This window comes from Chlamydotis macqueenii, chromosome Z (assembly GCF_036417535.1).
Source record: "Chlamydotis macqueenii isolate bChlMac1 chromosome Z, bChlMac1.mat, whole genome shotgun sequence".
NCBI lineage: Eukaryota > Metazoa > Chordata > Aves > Otidiformes > Otididae > Chlamydotis > Chlamydotis macqueenii.
Genome location: NC_141593.1, coordinates 19,381,472 through 19,394,994, shown reverse-complemented (window position 1 = coordinate 19,394,994; position 13,523 = coordinate 19,381,472). Strand labels below are relative to the sequence as shown.

Sequence of the window (13,523 nt, the reverse complement as noted above, 5' to 3'; positions counted from 1 at the left end):
AGGTGGACAAGCAGGAGCTGGGGGCCACAGGGGACAGCGAGACCTGTTCAACAGATTGGTTGAAGATTAGGACTTATGTGGAGGAAAGATAAAGTCAGGAGTCACAGTAGGGTTCAGACTAGCACAAGGGTGGGGGTGTGTTTAGAAAAAAGCAATGCCTGGACGGTGATACATGATAATTCGTGTGAAATACTACCCACTGCAACTGAGATGGCTCATTCGGGCTAACATTACATGATGAACTAATAACAGCATCCAAAAGGCAAAGATACTGTTTAACAGGTTATACAGCAAAATGTTGAAAGAAATAGCTTTGCCCCATAGGGAAATGTCTAATCTTTCTCCTGAGACTCCTAGGCCAAAGTGTCCAGTGAATTCTGTGGGATTCAGACAGAACTACGACTCACCAGCGCTACTGAGAGGATATTAATGAAATAAATTATTGCAGAAGTGGTATTGTTATACATTGTTTTGTCGAAATTGAAGTCATTCTCTCCCAGTTTTAGTAAGTGAAAGGAAATAAACAGAGCGAGGAGGGAGGGGCAAGACAATGTCACCACAACTGAGATATTCGTGAATATAGTCTCTTGAATATTTATTGTAATTGTAAAAGGAAAAAAAAACTTACAACAAAAAATTAAACAAACAAAATCCACTTGGTATACAGAAGTCACATACAAACAGAATATCCAATGGAATACACATGGTCTCTACGTCCACATAGAATTAAAACTCTGCACATGGATAAAACCTGTACTTCACATTCAGACAAGAGCTCCCGTGGATGTATGCAGAAGATTCACAAAATTTGTCACACAGCAGCATTTTAAACTAACATATGTTTTAGAACCACAGCAACTATATTGCAATAAGAGTTGGGGGAGGAGGGACAGATTGAATCTCACCCCCTTACATATGTATCCTAACAAGTACTTCAATTTTTTCTTCAAGAAAAATTCAGCAAGCAAGTTAGCTTGAGGGAGCCAGAACAGCTACATATTTTCAAGGTAAGCATTTATCTTCGTGTATGTAATCACATGTCTATGAGGAATAATAAAAATGCTAGGTAAAATTATCTGCCAGCCCTTGAACAGTCAGGTCACTTAGCAATAAAAAGTTTAGGTAAAGCATCCTCAGTCCTGTAGCGGTCTGTATATCTGTATTTAAATGGTACCTCATATTATGAATGTTACTTTGTCTGCTGCTCAGCTACAAAGATATCAAGAATTTTCTATTTTTATTAAACAATCCCAAATTTCTCTCCACATACATATTCATTTCACTCTGGTCTGTATAACTGTGCAGAAGTTTTTATGGCAGAAGGTATAAAAACAAGGGGAATTTTAAGGGCTGCACAGGTCATTGCAAGTACCATCCTGTGCTACTTAATGCAACCTGGCTCCTTTACTTTCTCAGAGAAATTATCTCATGACATAGAAAAGGAAACCCATGATACTGGCTTCCAGTAGGCTTTATAATTTCCTTCTTTTCTGATCAAGCTAATTTTAAAGAAACCCCAAACCTAAATCAACCTTGTACATTGTCACAAAGAATGCATCAGATCAAACTAGAAATCTACTTACCTACCTTTTAATGTGGTACTAATGAAAATAATTCGTTATGAAAATTGATCAGCAAAACCAATTACTCTCCTTGGCCCAGACTCAGTAGCCTATCTTTATTTAGCAAATTCCCAAAGCAGATGACACATTCCCTTGAAACCAGAGATGTAGCAAGAATAAACAGAACGAGCTTCTCTGCAGAATCAGCTGGGAACCCATGGCAGATCAGTGATTCAGGGTTTAAGGTCCCAAAAGTACTCAAGAGTTTTGCTGAACAGTGATGGCCTTGCTCATGTTCTTAGAGAACTATCAGAAATATGCAAGGATAACAGTAAAGGACAAATAAATGATTGGATATCGCCTTTTAATTTCATGGTTAGATACTGGGATGCACTTTGTTTCCATGTATACCTCAGCTTTACTGCTAAAGTGTTGTTCAACATTGAGGGCCGCATAACAGTTGGGTGAAGAGTCGGGGTCAATATATTTAAGGATATATCTTCCATCTTTAGGATGTAAGTTAAGAAACTTAATTGGCAGAAGTGGCTAATTAAGGTCACCATCCACTATGCTGGACCATTTTGACCATTACCTTCCAGCTGTTCCCAAAAATTTTAACTTGGGGCACCAGCTGAAGTTTGCCAAGTCATCTGCAAAAGCACTGGGTACTCCTATTTAATATTTCAGGTATTATGAGTTAACTCCATCAGATTAAAGAAAATATGCCCACAGGATATTATGCAATACAGGCAGACAGAGCATGTGACTGATTCTTTCAGAATAAATAACTCACCGTAAATGCTGAGCTCTAGGAGGTTCTTTTAATGCTTCTAGAGAACATGCTCTAAAAATATAGGCAGATAGGGTACAAACGGTTACAAGCATCTTCTGACTGAAAGCACTGTCCCACTAGTGTTGATGTAACATGGTAATTTTCAAAAAGGACACTCACCACTCTAAAAGTAAAACTGACATGCACTTGCAGTAAACATACAAATATCTTTTACCATTGTCTCATATATGAAAAATAGTTCAAATGACTTAAGAATACTCTTACGCTATGCTGGTAAAATGTTTACTATATAAATTTTACTACAAGACACATACATCTACTGGAAATCTTAAGCCACACAGGCATCATCAACAGCTTATCACACATACATGACACTTCTCCCTTTCACACGAGTTTCTATACACTCAGTAAATAATTAAATATTGCACTTATTGGCCCATGTTTCCTCAGTTTTGAGGTATTCAAAAATAGAAAACGTATCTATTTTTATAACATATTTTCATGCAACATTTAAGACATTTGAATTCCACAAACACTAGTATATAGGTTACACATTCTGACAGCCCAACTGAGTCACGACACATTGACGTTACTGACAAGATATTAAACAGGAGTTACAGCACAAAGATTTTATTCAACACTAGTTGCAGGTACATGTCAGAATTACTTGAGTAAATTTATCATCAGAAGTGATAAACAATCTCTAGCTTTCATTTCTAATTGTTATGCATGATCCTGAAGTTCTTGGAAGGTTAGGACTTTTATTTCCCCCCCAAATGAAATAGCAGGCACCTTATTCTACAAATTAAAAGCCATCTACATTTACTGGAGCCATGGATAATAAACCTATGGTCTGCAAATGTAACCCAGCTGATTTCTGGTTCTAATGAGAATTTATGGATAAATTCCACTGCGGCATTTAAGGAAGGCTGCACTGCACATGAAAAACTAACAGTGGGAACTTGAATGAGTGTCAAAGATGTACTGCTGTGTACATGTGTATACTACATGTGTGTAGTAACAATTTCTGCTTCAATGAACATCCATGGATAAACAAAGTAAAAATAAAAAAGAAGAAAAAAAAAGCAAAAAAAAAAAGCTTAAATTGCAAAGGTGAACTAGATTTACCCCTTAATAAAGAAAATTGGTAAAAATCGTTCAAATAATTGCAACAAATTGCCTCTTTAAATAAGACTTGACAAATGATGAATCTTGGACAATCTGGAGTCAGACTGTATGGATTAAGAGACTACGTGAATGGATTAAATGGTGTAAATCAACACAACTCAAGCCTCTGTTGGTCTAAGTGAAGACATGTTGCTTTACACCCCCTGAGGGTTCAGCTATGAGGATTTACATACTCATCATCGCACATTGCTAAATCTGTCATCCTAAAGAAGAACTAGGCTCATATACCATGTCTGCCTACGTGAAACAGGCCAAGGAGGAGTCTGTCCATCAGCAGAACAGTAATTTAGTTGATGCCCTTAAAAATGAAAGTAATAAAACTCGCCTCTCACAAACAAATACAGAAAAGAGTAATTGGAGGGAGTGGATAGGTGCAATTTTGGAATGCAAATACAGCATCATTCATCTGCTATTGAAGAAACAAAGGCATAATCATCAGATGTAGAATTTGCACCACCATTTTTTTTTTCCTAAAAATGACAAACTCAAAGCATTCTCAAAGCTAGGATCAAATTCCAGCAGATTTTGTGCACCTTGAAATAGCACTTCATTCCTAAAATAGAGAAGGTGCAGGTGATACAGCTGAATATACAGAGCTGAGCAGACTGGGAAGAAAACTTAATCTTTCAGACTGGTGCTCTGGAAAGGCCACAGAGATGTAGTTGCTCAGGTAGTTTCTCTAGGCATTACATTAAGTATAAGCACAAATGAACAAGCAGTTCCAGGTAACAGTCACGTACACAGCTGTTCAGAGAGAAAGAGTATTTTTTGACAGAAAATCAGGCTAGCTCATATATATTTCAAACACCAAATAGGTCTAAATAAACAAACCAACAACAACAACAAAAAGATGCAGTATTGAGTTAGTTGCACTATAAGGACCAGAATGCTTGTGAAGATGAACTCTTATCAGAATCAAAACCATGCATCTGAAGGTTCAACCCAGCGGGTCTCGCTCACTGTTCGGCAGGTCAGTGCCAGGAGGCACTGCAGGAACCAGTCACATCCCGTGCTCTTGTGAACTCCTGAGGCATTTTCTGAGCACTAGTTTGAACACGCAGCAGGCAAGATGCTGTCAGAGCATGATAAAGGCTGGTGCATTACCCATGCACAGGATTAGCCTGCTGCTAAAAGCTTTAGTCTAGATGGTAACTTGGAAAATGGGTTGTATAGCATTAGTTCAGCTGGCACCATGGAGCTCAGGACCCTCTGCCCAAAGGCATCTAATCTCTCAAAAATTTAACATGCTCTGTTTGTCAACTGCTGCATGTCACCAAGGGGTTTAAATTTCAGCTGAAGTGGTTATCTGTGGCTGGACCAATAAGGCTCCATGACATTCACTCCTATTTCTATGCAGAGAGTGACAATAAATTAGGGCAAAGTGTGTGAAAACTTTTTCACCAAAAATTGTGATGAGTCTGAAAGTAGTTTTGGCTCTCTTATCCCAAGTTTCAATTTAATGATCCAGCCCTCTTCCATCACTAAAATATAACTCTTTTTAGCCTGGTAGTTTCTCTTGACAGAACTGTGCTGCACCTCTCTATAGATCAGGGATCTAACCAAATCCTGCTTGTCTCCTCCAACAGCTCACAATCAGTGACTATTGGATATGTGTGAAGAATAAGCCATTGATTGTTTAAATTTTGGCCCCTGATCAGGTTGAGATGGGATTTTCAAACGTGTTCAGCCTTGCATTTAAGAAAATCACAGTTCTATCATGTAAGTCAATAGGAGCTGAACTAGACTGAAGGAGCCGAACTAGATTGACACAGGCTGCTTTTGGATATCCTACCCTATGAACAGGCCAAGGCATGATTTTAAATACAATGAAAATCCCAATCCTGCTAGTTCCCTCAGAATTCAAACTAAATTTTTAAAATGTTTGGGGAAGTGATAGTAAGTTACTTCTCAAAAGCCTTTCTATCTTTCATGTTTCTCAACAACAGCCAGGCTCCAGCCGAGAGAGGGTACTGAGATCATGATGTTCCTCATCTCAGTGTGACCAAACTTTATAGCAGAAAACTCAATATTGCTGTCAAACATGTGGCTGTAAAAGCCAACATGTGATGGAAAATCAAAGCCTATTTTTTTCCAACAGTAGGTAACCTTGATTGTTAAGAAAAGTGCAACTTGAACTTCCACGCATTTTTAATTTCATAGGAAGGTCTGATAGGATAAATTGGGTTCAATGGGACATCATCAGGTCATCCTTCCCAACCATCTGCTCAAAACAGTGTCAACTAAGAGGTCAAGTAGTACGCCTAGGGCTTTAGCCAATCTGGTCTTGAAAACCTGCATGGATTTTATGTGAACACTTTAAAAATTAATCTGATTAATTCTGAACTCTATGACAATGTCTGAGTATCATTACAAAGATCATATGAGTTTTTAAATACTGACTGGTTCTGCTGCTGTACTTCAGATGAGTCTTTTCCTTATCACACATGGCGGGCAGTCTAATGAAAAATGTAATTCTGGCAGCTGCTTCCCCCATCCTCCCCATCCCGAGCAGAAGGTTGGACATGTGGGAGGCGTGGGAGCTTAGTGTCTCAGAAACACAAAGGGGAGATTCTCCCTCTTCAATTTTGCTGTTACTCTTCTGCCCAGACTCTTGATAGAAAATTATCGATTAATTAATCCTATTTAAATAAAGAACTATTTATCTGTGACTCGATTTGTTTAAAAAGATATACGCTAATAATGTATTGCCACCACTGATTAGAGTCTACATGGTCATAAGAGGCAGGGAGGATCTGGAATTAATTGCAATGGAGTTCACAGCAAGGAGTGGCTGTACGAAGAGGCATCTTGGAGTCTTTTTTCCTCGTAAGAACGTGCAAAGGAGATGACCATTTTTCAGCAAGCATCCCAGACCAAAGCTGGAAAAATACTTGCACTTGTAGCCATGCTGCATGATCCAAGATATACCCAAGCTCATTTAAGATGTGACTACATCCTTCTCTCTCCTTGCCTTGCCTGCGATGGGTCAGACTAAAAATACAACCTAAACCTTTTCTAAAGGACTTGGGGGCTGAGGCTGAGTGCTATCTCAAGGCTTTCCCGCTCCCTTCTCTCCAGTGGGAATAACTCTACATATCAAGAAAAGGATGGAAAACTGCCTGCCATGTTACACACAGCTTCCTCAGCTTCTTGTCACCTCTTTTTCCAAAGCAGCTGGTACCTAGTGGGTGAAGGGGTATTAATGGAAATCTCTCAGCACAGTTATCAACATGCTGCCTTAGATGGGGGAGAGAAAAGCAGCATCCCTCGACAGAAGCAGGGTTATAGTTGGGATAGCACATGCCTCTTCCACCTGCCTGCTCGTTGGCCGCAAAGAGCACAGTGCTTTATTTTCGTGGAAGTAAACTAGTGAAGTCCAATCTCCATGTCTACTAGGAAAACAAGTGCTTAAGTAAACTAGCTAACAGGACAGACATGGTTTAAAACCCCAGACTGAAGAAAGAACATTTATTTATTTAAGTTAGGCAGCCAATGTAGCGCTCTGATGGTATACCCATTGTACACGTGTCTATATGCCTTGTTTGGAAGTAATTTTCACTGTGTCAAAGTGCATGTAAGTTAGTTCATTAGTAAAAAAAAGTGACTGTTTTCTCGTAGTGTGTTTCAGGAGCTATATAAATTACCTTAAAAAAAAAGGGAATTTCTTTGCAGTTGTGAGCAGTTTGCAGTACCTTATGTTACTTCCTTTTCAAAATTTGTCTTCTGATTTTTCCCATTGCAGACAGTTTAAGAACTGTCAGCCTTGTCTTAAATCCTGTTGAACTGGAACAATAGAACAGTTAAAGCTTCTTCAATTATGCCATTTAGTTAAAAAAAAAATGTCACTGTGATGCAAGTAAAGCAGTTGTACAAAAGTACTCCAGGACACAGATGTAAGAAACTGCCATCAATTACTAGGGGAGTACTTTTAAAAATAGTTAAATATTACTATTATAACACTTTATTAAAAATAATTTGTGTACCGTATTCTGCTATCTTCACAGCCTTTTGCTGATCTTATGAATATTTTCAGCCTAACACTAGAAATGTTGACAATTTTTTATTACTCCTAAAGTTTTTAAAAATCTTCTGAAATTCTGATTGTCTTGTCAAAATAGATATCCTCATAAAAATAAAAATGAGGTCAAGCTCCAGTTCACTGACACCAAAAACACTTCTGCAGTAGGTCTGAGTAAAATACAGGTGTTTGTAGCCGGTGTGGTGATGGTTGTCTCAGTGACTGAATGGGAGATAAAACTCCTGAAGACTTAACTATGCAGGTTTGACAGCAACATGAGAAGACAGTTTTTGGCTATGTACAACCAAGCAGAATGGATTTCGCTCTGTCAGGAGTAATATAGAACTCTGTGTTCAATATCTCATGCAGGTAGAAATGGAAAAAGCTAGTCAGCCCTCCACTACTGGAGCAGGTACTACCAGGATCTCCATAATGATGGAATGAGAAATTAAGTCCAGTTTCAGAAAGGTTTTAGATAGATATGCAGCTCCCATGCATATGTAAGCATACTAGCTATCCAAACAGCATGTGAAGTACCTAATATCTCTGAGGGTCTGCACTGAACACTCATATCCAGTTGGAAACTTACAGGGAAGTTTGGTGGCTTTGAGTGCGGGAACTAACTTCTTTCTGACTTCCGCAATTTCCAATCAGCCATGATGTGTCACACAAGTGTAGATTTGCCAAGGCAATACACTCCAGGAAGTCCCTTATACAAATGATCTGGACAGAATGAGGGATTGGCTCACTAGAGGAATACTTCTAAACTGATTTTCAATCAGCAGAAAATATAAGTGGCATCAGGAAGCTTATTCTAAAACACCTTGGCCACTATCCTAAGGTTTCAGTGATATAATTCAGAACTGATGAAGCAAGAGTCAGTTCTAGGCAAATGTGGTCTGAGGACATGGCACCAGCTGAAGCAAGTATAATGTAAAACAGTAAAAGAAAAAGAGAAACTAATAGCCATCCTGCATGCAAAAGCCAGAGGCTAAAAAATGGATCGTCCTTTCAAACTAATAACCTCTCCATCTCCAAAAACATACTTGACCAGCTGCTGATGTAAAAGAAAAGACTTTTCTCCCAAATAAATTAATAAGACAGCATAAATAAAGGCATATAGACCATCCATAAATACTCTCTTGGCAACAGAACATACTGGAGCTGCCTTTGCTGATAGCTGCACTAACAGCCGCAGTTGGGCTGCTGTGGAGGAGGGGTGTCCTTTAGCCGCGTATTCTGCTTGCTGGCAGTAATGGTGGGATCCGTCTCCAGACTTTCCGACATTTTGTCACAGATGATATCCACGAGTCGCTCAAATGTCTGCTTGACATTAATGTTGTCCTTGGCACTTGTTTCAAAAAATTCAAATCCTAAGAAAATAAAAAACATGTTTATGTTTGATTCATATTCCAGTATCTCCAATAAATATACAAACTTCTCTTGGGCAAGGAAGAGTGGAAAGACACTCAGAAAGCAATCATGTGAGAGCACTCATAAAAGAGTGATATTGCAAGAGCAGTTAAAATTGTAACACAATCAGAGTAAGTCCACTAGTGCTATTTGCTTTATACCAAGCCAGATAAAATCAGGACTGGACCAAATACATTCCCTTAGACAAATTCTACTTTAAAGCAGTTTAATCTAAAAACTTACTTCAGTTTGAGAGCACTATTATTTTAGAAATGCACTATATATTCAGCCATTGGGAAAGAATAAACTACTGCTCCGTCACTCTTATGTTCCTCTGAGCATTATTCAGCTGGAAACACCACTTTTTTTCTTGTCATTAACCTGGTGCCAGAACAGATAACTGTGTTTGGAAATAAGCAGGTAAAATATAGTAAGACAAGGAAAGATTTCTGCCTCTATTTGTCTCATGTCTCATCTGCCACGTCTGCCTCCTTCATCCAGGCTCAGATTTGCAACTTGCTGGTCAGCCTGCAATCTACCAGGCTTCTGCCAGCGCTGCATCTTCCCATGTTCTTGCTTCCTTTGCAAAACATTTGTCTTTGAAAATATATTTATTTTCTAAGCCTTTCCCCCCATGCTCAACATTTTCCACAGCTAACACATTGCTCACCTCAGGGTTCCCTGGTAATTTAAAACTTTCTCCTACTTCTGTCTTTCCACCACCTAAGGGTTCAATATTAAAACAATTTGCAAAATATCTAAACCACTGGTAATTTTACAGAAGTGGTTTTGCCTTTGCACAATGATTTTGATTCTTTCTGATTAAATCTGAATAATAATGTATAACTACCACCATGTTTAATTATGAGAAAAATCCCAATAAGGAAATGTCAGTCACTTGAAACTCTTGGCAGAAGGGCAGAAAACAGCTTTTTGTGGCTTTTTTTTCCTAGTGTTTTCTAGTGAATGGGCTAATCTGTTTTGAAAGGTGACTTGAAATTAAAATGCCACTACTTGGATCACATTAGTAGTATGTATTCAGTATGCAATCTAAACAAGATGTAATGTGCACATTCAGCCCTATAAGTGCTTAGCATAGAGCTTTTGCATACTTGAGTACTGGCCTAGAATTACAGCAGATAATTATATTTAGCTTGGCATGATATCTCAGCAGGCGCTAATAACCAATGCAAAAAATTAACTCAGTGTTCTGAATTTTCTTTGTATTCTTAATTTATGTAAAGTGCCTTGCGCTGAAATGTCACAAAGTGCTAAGTTGTTTAAATGCATAGGAGCTAAACAAAAGCCAAAAAGTTAGTGTCCATAGGTAGTTTAGATAATAAGAGGTATAAATATTGTAGAGGGATTTGGTCACACAACTTCTATTAATACCAGCAAGAAGTGTAAGGATAACCTCACAGGTATGAGTATACTCTGCTGCGAAACCTTTTCCTTTCCACATTTCTCTGGAAAGCAGAAAAACTGTGCATAATAAAAGACTGTTTACAGAAATCATATACTGGGAGGAGATTTGAATCTACATGGCATTGTTTTGCTTTAGCTTGGCTTACACGTCTCCTTTGTTATAAGCTAGAAGGCAAATGGGGAATGGGGAAAGCCAGTGTAGCCTCACTTGCTGGTGGCTTCAGCCCTCCTGCAGAGCTCCATGCAGGAGAAGACTGTTCAGATTGCTTGGGGACTGCTTGGGGGAAAGAAGATCCTTCAATGCTCTGTGTTGAAACCCGGCTGCTGCAACTCTAGCACGGCAACTTGGTCAGATCCTTCCACAACTGTTAGTGTCTGCTCCACGGGAAGCAGGAGGAGAGCAGTCGTTCCAAAGAGGAAGAAGCAGGACCAGAGAGAGGGCAGAAGGGTTGAGGGATGATGAGGAATGGCACACCAAAGCGCTGGAGAAGATGATAGGAAGAAGAATTAATCTTAAGGACATTTCTGGGGGGAGCAGTTTTTACAGGTAAGAAGATCGAATAACTGGCACATGAGATGATAATGAAATGGCAGATATGACAGGTAGGCAAGAGATCTAGACAGAGTAGAACTGAAAGTGGAAGGAAAAGAGTCACAAAGAAGAGAGGAGATCGATGTCAGGAAATCCTATAACATGGGCAGGATCAAAAAACAGGTCCACTCCCATGGGGAGGATGTTCTGCATAAGAACACCATGAAAAATTTAGAGGCACCCATTCTTCAAGTAAGACAGAGGCTTACAGAGTGTTCAAGCACAAACATACTTATTCAAGTAAAATAAAAATAGACACTACAGCTGTGGTGAAATCTGTGGAATTTCAGTTACAGTATCGATAGAAGAAGGAAATTGTAGTCACAGTAGTGGTGTAGCTGGGTATCAGCCTATGCCTGTATACACATCCCATCAACTTAGTCATTTATCGCCTGGCTGATCCAGGACCTCCCCAGCTCGACACTGCTTAGACGGGACAATGCACTGACCTGTGAGAAAGTGAATGAACTCCCAGCTGCCTTCACAACAAAGTGTTTACTTTATTCTCTACAGGACATAAATTTGCGAATTTTGGATAGTCCTAGAGATTCCCCCAAGCAGCCCCGCAGTGCATAGGCCAGCCGATAGAAAGTATTTATATGCTTAAATGTGCTGATAAACATCCAAGTAGAGAATGGGGACATGGCAGTGGGCTTCTCCCAGGCAGTTCCTGCTGTAGAATGGATTCAGCTGCACATAGGTAAGACCCTCGTAGATGGTCTGTGGAAGATGTTCTTGCAGATGCAGACATGGCCACACAGAACAGTCTTATTAAGACAGTTAAGAGATGCTTTGTGCATAGTTTGAAGTAATCACTGCCAACAGATCATGGTGTGTCATGGGCATGAAGGACCAACTGGATTACAAGAATTCTGCAGAACAAGAGTTCAGAGAGGCTCGTTTGATGTAGCTGAGGACACCATTGCAAAGGCCCTTGCAACAGAGGCTCCTGGTGCCATTCAGACAGCAGCTGACTGTCCTGTGCAGGGGATTCAATTCCCAACATGAATGTTACCTTAAGCAAAATATCACAAAAAATTAGAGTGGTGTTTCCTTTTTTTTGTTTAACAGAAATTCTGTCTGTGGAACAGTTTCAAAGAGATAGTGAGCATTTTTCCTAACAGAGTGTGTCTGGAATAAATACCTGAATTCTGGTTGTTTTCCGTTTTGCTATGCAATAATTTGCAGACTTTTTCCTTGTGACCTCTCCTCCTGACTCATCCTGCAATTATTTTACTAATAGACCCTAAGCTTCTAAAATGCTTGTGTATGAGGGCCTCATGCCTTTTAATAGTTTCTTCAGTTTTTTTTCCACTGCTTGTTATTAATGGAGAGAAAAGATTTTCCATGTCAGTATAAGCCGGAGGTGAAGCAACTCACTGGTGATGCTCAGGGCAGCTGAGCTCAAAGAACACCATGTTCTCACTGCCTGAGATAATCTGTGCTGCCGATGTGGATGAGATCGGGCAGAGCAGCTTACTGCAAAGGCATGACAAAACCCAAGAGGGAAGTGGGTAGGTAAGGCAGAACAGAGCTGAAACTGAGAAAATCCAAAAGATCAGAGTGCTGTCTGAAGATATGAACAATGTGTGTGGAACATGCCTCAGGATGTTCTAATTTAAATGCCCCATTTCTGCTTAATGTAATTTTCCCTTTGCTGTCCTTACACTATGTCTCTTTCCCTTATCTACATTCTTCCCAACAGTATTGGTCCAAAGAAAGCTGGCAAGCTCTCAGCAGCCCCTGTGGAGCACCACAGCAGCAGGAGCCAGCCATGACACCGGCACAGTGCTTTTGTTCACCTGGTGAGCTGTAACACACAGAACAGTTTAGATAGCCTCCCTAAAATGCACAAACAGCCTGAATTACCAACTTTCTTCCCTCTCTGCCTCACACGTTTCCTGGCTCTGCAGAGGCTCCTTCATCAATGCTCATTAACACTTGTTTATGCCTGCTTTCAAAAAATAAGGAAGAAAAAAAAATGGAAAGGGAATATACATAATGTTCTGCCCATATGCAAAGAACATTCTGCACGCTCCTATCTTCCTCAGAAAAAAAAAATGGTATCAAGAGGACACACTAGCTAGCAAATTTTAAGGACAATTCCATAGAAAATACTGACAAGAGATATGTTAATGTTTTACCAGCTGATCAGGAAGAGCTTCTGCTTTCAGCGTGTTTGTCCACAACAAAGACCATTTTATTTATTGCCCTTGATGTTACGTTATGCTTAACAGATGTCCTCCAGGGTATGTTCCCACAATAACTATCCTTCCTTGAAGACAGGCTTGAACTGTGATCCTTAGTGCTGCTCTTGCCAGTACCCTGTTCAATTCCGTATTTTGATGAGAAGTAGGAGACTGCCACATCAGAGCAAGAAGTGGCTGCAGGAAGCTGCTCTCTTTGTAACACAACAGTGTACAAAAGGCAAAATCTAGGCAGCCATGGGAATGAACCATTCAACAATATCACAGTACATAAAGGAGAGGAGTTAACAATGCCTTATTTTCCTGAATTTGCATCCTGTGGGCA

The 13,523-nt window shown here is 39.6% G+C and overlaps 1 protein-coding gene across 1 annotated transcript in view; it reads right to left on the bottom strand.

Moving 5' to 3' along the window:
- Positions 1-578: 578 nt before the first annotated feature.
- The window catches only part of RAB3C (RAB3C, member RAS oncogene family), a 125,282-nt gene continuing 112,337 nt past the window's right edge, over positions 579-13,523 (bottom strand). The window contains exon 5 of the mRNA XM_086770961.1: positions 579-8,934. Coding sequence (XP_086627087.1) covers positions 8,747-8,934 — 188 coding nt within the window. The 3' untranslated portion in view covers positions 579-8,746. The remainder of the gene's footprint in view (positions 8,935-13,523) is intronic.